The sequence below is a fragment of the Taurulus bubalis genome (assembly GCF_910589615.1).
Source record: "Taurulus bubalis genome assembly, chromosome: 6".
Classification (NCBI taxonomy): domain Eukaryota; kingdom Metazoa; phylum Chordata; class Actinopteri; order Perciformes; family Cottidae; genus Taurulus; species Taurulus bubalis.
Genome location: NC_136594.1, coordinates 13,620,030 through 13,631,117, shown reverse-complemented (window position 1 = coordinate 13,631,117; position 11,088 = coordinate 13,620,030). Strand labels below are relative to the sequence as shown.

At 42.2% G+C, this 11,088-nt stretch overlaps 2 protein-coding genes across 7 annotated transcripts in view; both read left to right on the top strand.

The window, feature by feature from the left end:
• Positions 1-440: 440 nt before the first annotated feature.
• On the top strand, positions 441-5,652 carry krt97 (keratin 97). Its single transcript, XM_079219661.1, has 8 exons — positions 441-874; positions 1,567-1,649; positions 1,918-2,074; positions 2,624-2,788; positions 2,959-3,084; positions 3,677-3,891; positions 4,730-4,746; positions 4,844-5,652. Exons 1-8 carry the CDS (start codon positions 485-487, stop codon positions 4,948-4,950), a joined length of 1,260 nt encoding a protein of 419 aa, XP_079075787.1. The 5' UTR covers positions 441-484; the 3' UTR covers positions 4,951-5,652.
• A 3,866-nt stretch (positions 5,653-9,518) lies between these two features.
• The window catches only part of rims1b (regulating synaptic membrane exocytosis 1b), a gene marked incomplete at both ends in the record, with an annotated part of 69,741 nt that continues 68,171 nt past the window's right edge, over positions 9,519-11,088 (top strand). For all 6 annotated transcript variants that reach the window (XM_079219466.1, XM_079219465.1, XM_079219463.1 and 3 more), the window contains one exon: positions 9,519-9,685. In XM_079219466.1, the coding sequence (XP_079075592.1) occupies positions 9,519-9,685 (167 nt within the window). The remainder of the gene's footprint in view (positions 9,686-11,088) is intronic.

Here is an 11,088-nt window from a genome sequence, read left to right as displayed (position 1 = left end):
GAATCGGCACCTACAAGCTTGAAAATCATCACAATTTTTTTTTTTTGTGACTTTGGTTGGTTATCTAATGCTAAAAGTACAATTAGTAAATTGACAATGCCTAATCATAAGTATTAGGTGAGGCCACGAGATCAAAGGCTGGGGTCAATTAGCCACAGATTGCCTAAAAGGAAAATGATTACGTCTGAGATTGGGTTTCAAATATAGCTAGTTTAATTAAAGGTGGCAGTTCAATGAACAATTACTCACACACCTATGTGCCCTGACAGCCGTTATGTATCCCGAAAGACAACCACACCCTGTGTGGTCACGCCTATGATGGCAGCGCAGCATCTTTCCTCCTACCTGTTCGGCCGCTCCCACCTCCAGGAAGAAGCCTATAAAGTCCTGCCTCCGGGCCGCTTCAACTCCATCTCCTCTGCACCACTCGTTGGGTCTGACAGATTAAACTGAACGCTCCACCTGAGTCAGAACAGAAGTCACCATGAGCGTGTACAACTTTGGCTCTTCCGGCTATTCCGGCTTCTCCACGTCCTCTTTGCCGAGGATGACAGGCAGGCGGGGTACGAGCGTCCACGGCGGGGCCGTTGGCCGCAGCATCCGGGTGTCGTACGCTTCCAACGGCCTTGGCTCTGGCTTCGATTTGGCAGCGGGTCTCGGAGGCGGCGTGAACAATGTCGGCGTTTCAGAGAGCAAGAAGTTGACCATGCAGAACCTCAATGACCGCCTGGCCTCCTACCTGGAAAAGGTGCGCACCCTGGAGACGGCCAATACGAAGCTGGAGCTTCAAATCCGCGAGTGGTACGACAAGCAGACTCCCACCATCAAGGACTACAGCAAGTATGAGGCAATCGTCGAAGACCTGCGCAGAAAGGTAAACCTTCCCATGCAAGCGTTTCCCTACTGCTGTAAAATAGTTAAATAAAAACCTCAAAATAATTATAAGTGATTTTCCCCGTTTCCAAACTTCCAAACGTACTTAAACTAATGAATGAATGGTTCTTTATCGATTCTCCTGGTGAAACTCATTTTACATTTCAAAACATCTTAAAACCTAAAAACAACCACGAAATAAAGATGATTAATTTCACATTAATGTGTGTAATGTTAAAACTTACTCTTTTAATTATTTCTTATGACATATTTTCCCACAACAAAGAGTCCTCATTGCCTTACTGTATGCTAAATGAATTTTAAGCCAAGTCAGCAGTATAAATATCAATTATCATAGAATATCAGGAACCACACCATACAGTGTATGATCTACTCCTGTATGTGTGAGTTAACATTTAAAAAAAAAAGCAAGTAAGAAACGTACAGTTTTTTTCCTCACTACTACCACAAGAAATAGTAATGTTTAACATGTGATGAATAAATGAGATAATTCGAAGATGCCATCCAGATTTAAAGCCATGCCAGTGGAATCCAAATCAGATTTAAAAAGAAAAAAAGAAAAACAACCCTGCCAGCCACATTGTGGATAATGAATCACTAACACACCCTCTTGGTTGTTTTACATGTGGTTAAGAAACGACTGCCAATGCTTCTCTTCCTTTTGTTTTTTAGATCTGTGTTGCCACACAGGACAATGCCAGGCTGATGCTGCAGATTGACAATGCCAGACTTGCAGCAGAGGATTTTAGAATCAAGTGAGTGAAAAGAAGTTATGTACTTAATTAGTGTATATAATGGCAGGCATTTGGGATGACACAGCTGTAATAGCCTGCAGCTTTCAATGTCATACCATGACAATGTGTTTGTTCAGTAGTTCACGGCGTTGTGGATTTTTTGTCACAGGGGTGTAACAACTGGTGTAACTGGTTTTAGTGGAGTTGCACCGTGTCTTTTGTTGTTGTTGTTGGTAACACTTGTTGTGCGGGTGCATCAGCATGAACCTCTGTGCCTTTTTCTTGACAGGTTTGAAAATGAGATGGCAATGCGCATGTCGGTGGAGGCGGACATCGCCGGGCTGCGCAAGGTTCTAGATGACCTGACCATGGCCCGGTCTGAGCTGGAGATGCAGGTGGAGGGCCTGAGGGAGGACCTGGTCTACCTGAAGAAGAACCATCAAGAGGTGAGTCTAGTACTGTTAGGAAGAGCATCACACCATCTCAGTGAGCTCAGGTGACTAATCATCTGCAATAGATAACGAAACATGAATCTTGTTCAGAGTCTAGATAGTTTATATATCAGAAGGAAATAGGTGTTTTCCTTAAGATTTTTGTAAAGTCTTACATCTACAGTTCCAGCGGAAAATGGATTATCAAAATAGTTTGACAAATGCCTCCCAGTCTTATCTTTTCCTTGTACAAATAACCAGTAATATAAAAGCTTGTTTGTATTGACTGCTGTGCCTTGAGGTTGTGTACTGTACCTAAGTCCGGCCCCAAGGTGCTGCTAAAAACAATGAGACACAAGTACAGAACGGTTCATTCTAAAATGTAGTGAAAGAGCAGTGTAAAAATAATAATAAGTAAAAATGAGTAAGAAAGTCAGTGAACAGACTTAGGAATGTCAATTACAAAATATTTATCCATTTGCAGTTTGTTAACGCTTGCTAACATTAGCCACCGCTTTGTGTGGGTTTCATCTTTGACCTTTGACTCTGTTGTGCCGCCTGTAGGAGATGGAAGCCATGCGTGGCCAAGTTAATGCCAGCTCTGTCAGCGTGGAGGTGGACGCCAAGCCTCAGAACGACATGGCCAGCACCATGGAACAGATCAGAGCTCAGTATGAGGGCATCACTGAAAAGAACCGAAAAGAAATGGAGGCGTGGTACAAGGTCAAGGTGAGGGGAACGAGACGATACGTTATGTTCATATCATCGCATCTTGTGTATGAATATATATATATATATATATATATATATATATATATATATATATATATATATATATATAATGTGTGTGGCATGAATAGCGTTTTGACAATTTTCATCTCCAATTTCACATCTTCCAGTTTGACGACCTGAACAAGCAGGTGGCCTCCAGCACAGAGACCCTCCAGAGTTCCCGAACTGAGATCACCGAGCTCAAGAGGACCCTGCAGGCCCTACAGATTGAGCTGCAGTCCCAGCTCAGCCTGGTAATTCAGATCTCACATGCACATCATTTTTCATTTTTCACCACATAATAATTATGAGGTGAAAAATTATAATAATAAAGTAGATTATGTATAATCTACTTTATTGATGAGAATGCACAATATGACATACAGAGAACAAGTACTTTCATTGTTTTGTGTATGTGTTAATCAGTTTACAATAGTAAGGAAGAAAAGAACAGGAAAGTAAAGCAAACAAACAAAAGTAAGTACGTAAATAAATAAAGAATAAGAAGAAATGCAAATAATAATAGCAAAAAATAATAATAATTAATCAAAAACACCCACCGACAAACCCACCCACAGACATGGCCTTTACCTTTGTTCACATATAGTTTGTGTAATACAGTATTGTAAAACTATAGTTAAGTAGTTTAGTTACAGTTAATCAGACAGATAAGGACAGAGGACCAGACAGGTCAGTACAAATGACAAGGTGCATAATTTTTCACCACAACAGAACATATATCTTTCTAACCTGTTGCGTGGCTCAAGTCTTTAGAGTGGACAAAAAACAAGTAATTAGGGCTCAATAAACTCTCTTTCCTCCTCCTGTGTTTTTTCTCCTGTGTAGAAATCTGCCTTGGCGGGGCAGCTGGAAGAAACAGAGTCCAGCTACAGGCTGCAGCTGAGCCAGCTCCAGAACATGGTCAACAACCTGGAGGAGGAGCTAAACAATATGAGGTTGGACATCGAGAGGCAGTCCAGTGATTACCAGATGCTGCTTGATATCAAGACCAGGCTGGAGATGGAGATCGCCGAGTACAGAAGACTGCTGGATGGAGAGGAGTAAGAAAATTCTTTATTAAGATGTTTTTCACAAAAAGTCCATCAACTTGACGTATGATTTCATTGTTTCACTTGAATCAGACAGTCATGTGGGAACAAGTAATTAAATGTATCTATGGATCACTTAGTTTAGCATTGCGAATGGCTAGCCTGGCTCTATACAAAGGTGACAACACACATTTAAAGCTCACTATTTATGTTTTAGGTGTATAACATTTCCGTATTAATATGTTTCAAAACTATAGACTTATATTATATATTTGGTTGAGTTGTGTACTGACATTATCCCAAATGTTTCCAACAATGTTCAAACCTGGAGAAATTATGTTATTTTATTCAAGGTAACGATGTGTTTCCCGCCAACGGCGACATGTTTCCTTTAGCCTCTCTAGTTGCTCTGACTTCCGGGGAAACACCAGATCTTACCTCTGAGAGTGAGCACAGAAGTTAGCATGTTGATGTTGTGTTAGCTAACCTCACTAGCTATTTCACTAGAGTAAAATGTCATAACATCAATAAAGGTGACCTAAATACAATACTTTGATTTCTGTTAGAGACACGTTAGATAGATTTTCCTAAAAACTGAGGAAAACAACTCCCATGATCCCACCCTGCTCCACGAGGTCAAAGTCTGCTTTTTGCGATGTTTTGATTGAGAGACCCCTTTAGTGGCAGACATTACTTCAAATTTAGCATTTGGATGTGAGGCGGTGTCGGTCTTCTCATCTAACTTAAAATTGGAAAGGGAATAAGATAAAATCCCAGTTTTTCCAACTATTCTTTTAACAATCATGTTATCACATTGTATTAATTGTAACTTATTTTCTGTCTTCTGTAGATCTGTACCAGTGAAACGTAAGTTTACATCAACACTTCATTTTTTAGGTCTTTGCTTGTAAAAATAAAAATAAAAAATGCTACAGATTTAACTTTGTTTTGATTTGGTCTGCAGCGGCTCCAGTCATAACCCAGAGGACGAAGGTGGTGATTGAGGAGATTGTTGATGGAAAAGTGGTATCCCGCAAGGAAGATGTAAACACAGCGGTTGTCAATAAGTAGACAGACTGGATGCCAAAAGATCAGAGTCAAATGATAATTTAGAAGAAATGCTGTTTTCCTGTTTCTGACACCCAGCTGATGTTACACCCACTTGAAGTCTACTGAAATGAACTGGGAAAATGTTTTTTTTTTTTACGAAGTATATTTCTCTTGTCAAATTGTTGTGAGTTGGGATTTTTTTTTAAAGATGGCAAAATCAATTAAATGTTTTAAAATGTATAAGAAGAATGTTTATGTGTTGGGAAGAACCAAATTATTAACTCTGCTTTCTTAGTATTACCTCACTCCATTGATTAAAACCCCACTGACAACAACTTTACTGACTGTCTGCTAACCTGCCTTCTGAAATACCAAATTTACACATTAGGTGACACTGTGAGCCCCAGAAAGGAAATGCACTTCTTCTAAATTGAAACCATTGCTTCTCTGGCCATTGGATTGAAAGTAAACATAATGTTCTACTATGTTTTGTTTTCATTAAGATCTTTCTTTGACACTCTTAAATAAATAATTGGCTTTAGAAATGTTTATTATAATTGGATCTGTATAAATTCTGATCTCTACTGTCACTTTTGTAATACTTGTTTTTCCAAAAAGAGGTTAGGGTCTTTTATGTTTCCATTCCATGATTTATACTTTGCTTCACCCATTTCTTGTAAGACTTTCTGTCAAAACATGTTTCATTAAAATCATTTTCAGCCATTTTGTGTCTCTTTGTGGGTGTCGTGTGTCCCTCTGTGGTTGTGTGTCTCTTTGTGATATTTTTTTTGTCTCTTAGTAGTTTTTAGTCTCCGTAGTGGCTTTATGTCTTTTTGTAGTCATTATGTGTGTCTTGTTGTAAGTCTCTTTCTGGTCTGTTTTTGTTTATTTGCAGCTGGTTTGTGCATCTTTGTAGTTGTTTTGGTCTCTTAGTAGTCTTTTGTATCAATGGAAGTTGGTTAGAGTTGTGGATGCTATGAGAAATTCTATATAACCGCATCATATTAAATGCTGCGCAACATTCATGTTTTTTTTTTGTCAATTTGAATGGCCAACAACATCTCACCATGTATCTCTAGGATTCTCTCACTCTTCCTTTGACTACATTTAGCTATTTGTCACTTTGGTAATTAAAGGTGACACCTAATAGTACACAGTTTAGAGAATATTATAGATTCACGATTAAACTGACAGAATGAGAGAAAAACCTTTATTTTAGAATTAGATTTATTTAGTAAACTTTGTTGCCTTGCAGTTGCAGCCTTATGCCAGTAGGGGGTACTGCAGCCCCCTCTGTCGTACTACGTTTCATGTGTGGTAATTTTGATTCTCTTCCTGGTTGGTCCGTGACTGAATAACATTTTGTAGCCCGTTCAGGAATCCATCCATGGTAACAGACATCACTAAATGAGTGTGCAGACTTTATGACCTCTCCTGTTTTGCTGGCATTGCAGCATTTACCATTATTCCGTCATTGTCACTCACTTGTTTCTGTTTAATAAACGTAAATGTAACATAGTCACGCTTTCCCTGACCTCAAACATAATGTAGCAAGTGGCGGTTTGTCTGATCTCCCTGTACATGCAGTGTTGTGAACTGTCCACTAGGGGTCAGATGTTTCACTTCATTATTAAATTCTTGGATATGAAGCTGTGCACCTGTTTCTGTGGGAATGTCTTCTTCATACAGGAGCAGTATACACAAGATAACCCAACCAATGAATATTCTAATGATGTTCTATCATTACTTAATATTAGAGGAGAAATTCGTTCAAATCGTCACTGACAGCAGAGAACCATTTCACATAACTTAACTAAGTAACAAATCCAAGCCAATCATACCTTAAAGTGGCAAATGTTGTATTGAATGTGATCACTTATTACATTTGAGATATTGATATCTATATGAAAATGCTCAGAATACATTTTTTGCACGTCTTTTGTATTAAATCCACTTTAACCTGCAATTTGATCCCTTTTCCCCCAAACAATTACTTTGCTCAATACTCTTTGATCAAAGTGTTGATCAAAATGCTTTCTGCATTGATGTGATAAAAATACATGTAGTTTCTGAGAGAAGACACCGACATACTTCTCATTTATTTTCTACATTCTTGTTTTGCACGGCATACCATTCATCTGTATTTTCTCAGTATCCCCTGAGAGAACGAGACAGCACACTGACAATAGGCTGTATGTGGAGAATTTGTGCTGATTGGTAAATCTGTCTTTTTCTTTTTCACTAACAGGGAGAAATAAGGTCACTACCATTTTGCAGCCTTTCCATGTGTTTCTGTGAATTATTTACCACTGAAATGGCTATCATGGGGTTGTCTGACTCAAATCCACACAGGACATTGGTCGGTTCCTGTCTGTCCCTGAGGAGATGCTTGGATGTGGTGAAAGTCTTTAGACATTTGGTGTAGTTGCATGTGGTTGCACCTCTTCAGGTGCATTCAAATAAGACACCTCTCATTGCATTAACCTATGGTATTTAATATTTCATAACTATGCATGCATGTTATGCTATGTGTTTATTAATAGTATCATTCAAGTCCAAAGAAAAGAGCCATTAAAGCAGGGACTCTCAGTGCTCCTACAGGCTCCACTTTGGGTTTATTTATAGTCTGGTGTTTGCAGCAAGGATCTGCTCTGCTGTGGCACGACTGTGTCACTCAGGGCTGGTGGTCCCTAGTCACGACACGAAATGATGACAAAATTCTGCACCACGGGAAGTTGACGTCACCGTGGTACAGTCACCTCCTCTGTGACGTCACGTGACGGAGGCTGGGTGGCAGCAGCCGGGGTTGATGCCATCTGCTGGATGGACTCTGCCACTCACCCAGAATTACGTCATCGGGGGGAGAAGCCAGTGCCAGCTCTGCCATCGGTATAGCCTGAGAGTCTGGATGTGAATGCACAACGAGCCGAGAGGTTGTCTGCTGTAGTAACTCTGACTGAAGCTGTTATGGACAGGAGCTGTTTGATCCAGGGAGCTTCAACCTTTCGGATATTAGCTGACAACACTTCTCAAAAGTTTCCCAAAACTTCATTTCAAATTGGAATATAGGCTACAATTATGGAATAGTAAAATATATTAATATATAAAAAGTTAATCTTTAATAACAGCATACATATGATAAATACAAAAATATGTATATAACACAAGATAAAAGGACAACAGTAGAGAAGTCTCCTTTTGTCTAACAATGCCAACATTGATATTGATCAATGTGTATTGCCTAGAATTGATAAATACGTAAATTATAAATAATATAAAATAGCACAACATAACCTCAGCTATTTGTGTTTTTTGTAAGGCATACGTTTATAGCTTTAGCCTAGAGGAAGTCTTGCAGCCAGGTGAAACATAGAACACACACACACACACACACAGAGAGAGAGAGAGAGAGAGAGAGAGAAAGAGAGAGAGAGAGAGAGAGAGAGAGAGAGAGAGAGAAAGAGAGAGAGACACACACACAGAGACTTACAGGCTATACGCAAGATACACAATATACATCAAACATATACAAGTGACAAGACGAAGGTATAGCAAGAGTTTATTGAAGCGGCATGTGCACAATATATGGACAAAAAAAAGCATGAAACATGTTTAATAATAATATAAGATGATTATGTTAAATGTTTTTGGTTGGACGTTTTTAGCAGCCTAGGTTACCAGGACGGAGTAGAACATAAGATGTTTTCCTGGGTTCAGACAAGCTGCTGTCCATGGTGCTGAAACCTATGTGGACAGACCACGTTAGGCGGTCTATGTTGACGGTGGGCTTCAGGTGGTTTAAAAACCAGCCTTCAATATGGGATTTATTTTAATCGACAAAATAATATCGCGAGAATCGACAATTAAGGTCGGTTATGGCTGTTAAACGCTTCCTCTTGTGTGCACTTGTGAACTTTGTGTGCCTAGTGTGTGTGTGTGTGTGTGTGTGTGTGTGTGTGTGTGTGTTCGCGCGCGCGCGCGTGCGTAGCCACAATAAAGCCTGCTCCTGCAAGGGATGATGGTGAGGACCCCATTCTCACATGAGTAAGCTCGCCTCCGCAAACGGGAGAGGAAGGGCTGCATTCCCATTGACTGAGATAGAGAGAGAGAGAGAGAGAGAGAGAGAGAGAGAGAGAGAGAGAGAGAGAGAGAGAGAGAGAGAGAGCGAAGCAGTACACGGACTCCGCCTATACCGCCCTAACATCCAGCTCTAGTCCGACGACGGCACCACAGACCGACCAGCCGGTGATCCAGAGCCCCCCTCAGCTCGACTCAACTCCCGGCGTGAAGAACGGAGATGGGCTCCCCGTGAATCCGGGCGGTGGAGGGCAGAGGCGGGCAGGCGGGGGCGGGGGGGGAACGACGACGAGAGAGTGGTGGGAGAAACACCCAGAGAGGACAAACAAAAGCACAACCGAGGGTGCCTGCAACCATGAGCGGCTGGCACTATTCGCCAGAGCTGCGGCTGCCGCTGCCTCTCTGCCCGCGGACCAAGTCGTGAGGTGTGGCTCGGAAACGCTCCGGGAAACCTGTCAGCCGAAACGACTCGCCGAGGAGGAGGAGGAGGTGGGGTGGTGGTGTTGGAAAAGATGTCCGCCTCGGTGGGGCCCCAGGGTGGCCCTCGCCCACCCACCGTGCCGCCATCCATGCCGGATCTGCCGGACCTTAGCCATCTCACCGAGGAGGAGAGGAAGATCATCATGGCAGTGATGGAGAGGCAAAAAGACGAAGAGGATAAAGAACAAGCCATGCTAAAGTAAGAGCAACATTTTCTTCTTCTTTTCTGTGGAAGTTAAATGTCATGTAATAGCAACCGTGAGAAAGACTTCCCTTGTGCACCGAGCTGCCCGTTAATACCCAGTGTTGCCGTCGTTGTGGTTAACACCACACACCCATCACGTCCAGTAGGTTGGCTGATGCACTTGTAGGTCCGTCTTGAAGAGGTATGGTGTGCTTCTATACATGTACCCACAGGCATAACAGAGCAGCGAGAGCGCATGATGTGTCTCGAAAAGAAGTCAGCGTCATCAGGGAGACAGCGAGTAGCCTTCTGAGGCTCGATGCTGTTGGAATCGATCAATACATTAAAACAATATGCAGTCAATGGAGATGACCCGAAACAGGGTCAAACGCGTTACAGGTGTAGAAAGGGCCGTGAGGATGGGGTGTGACAGTGCTGGTGGAGGAGGGGAGGGGGAATCATAGCTGTATCCATCCCTCACCTACTCGTTTTTATCAATGGGGACTGCACCCCATCCCTCAGTTTACACCGCGTTTCCTTTTACGCACGCATGCAGGCTGGAGTGACTCTATCACTGTAGATTTTTTTTGCAACCGCGGAGTGAACGTGTGTGCGTGTCTCTCCTTCCCTCTCTGCCTGTGTGTGAGAGAGATCGCTTTGACAATAATGGGAACAACAATGACATTATAGCTCATAGGCCTGCAGCGACACGATCCGTTTCATAAGCTCGACAGACGGACGGTGGTGAAGCGGTGTGGACGATCATGTGTGCTCCCCTCCGGCGGAGAGAGGAAGATGGGGTGTGGTTGGGAATCTTAGCAGCCCTGAACCGGACACGGTACAGACGAGAAAAGAGACCGGATATATTGTAGCACCTTTGAAAACCTTATGTATATTGATGGCGACCTACCGCCAAATCTCAAGAATCTGAGCTGTGTAGGAATAATAATAATCAGACGGATGCTAGGTTATGCAGAAACTGTAAGCTACTAAATGAGCAGTATGGGGAAATGATAGGAGATAGCCATAGGTCACTTTAAGCTCACTCTCTTAGAGACAGTGTTTCGTCATGATGGCTGGGTCGGCTACAGCTGCCTCATATAATAGGCTGGTTGCATTGCAGTTTGATGCCTCAGGGGTTTTCACCACAAGCAACGGCAGCGTGATCCACCAGAGCTGTGTCCACACACCTGCCCTGAAACACGTGAGGCCCCAATCTCTGGCTTCATAATGAAAGATGTTGCCGTAGCAGGCGTGCAGCAGCATCCCAGAGCACTCTGGCTTGCTTCGATTCTAATGGCTGTTTTCATTTCCTGACTGCAGCGTAAAGGGAAGCAGGGTGAGAGCTGCATCGGGAGAGGAAGTTATGTATTTAATGTTCCATAAGGCACAGGCTCAGGTTCAGTCAATAATGGCTT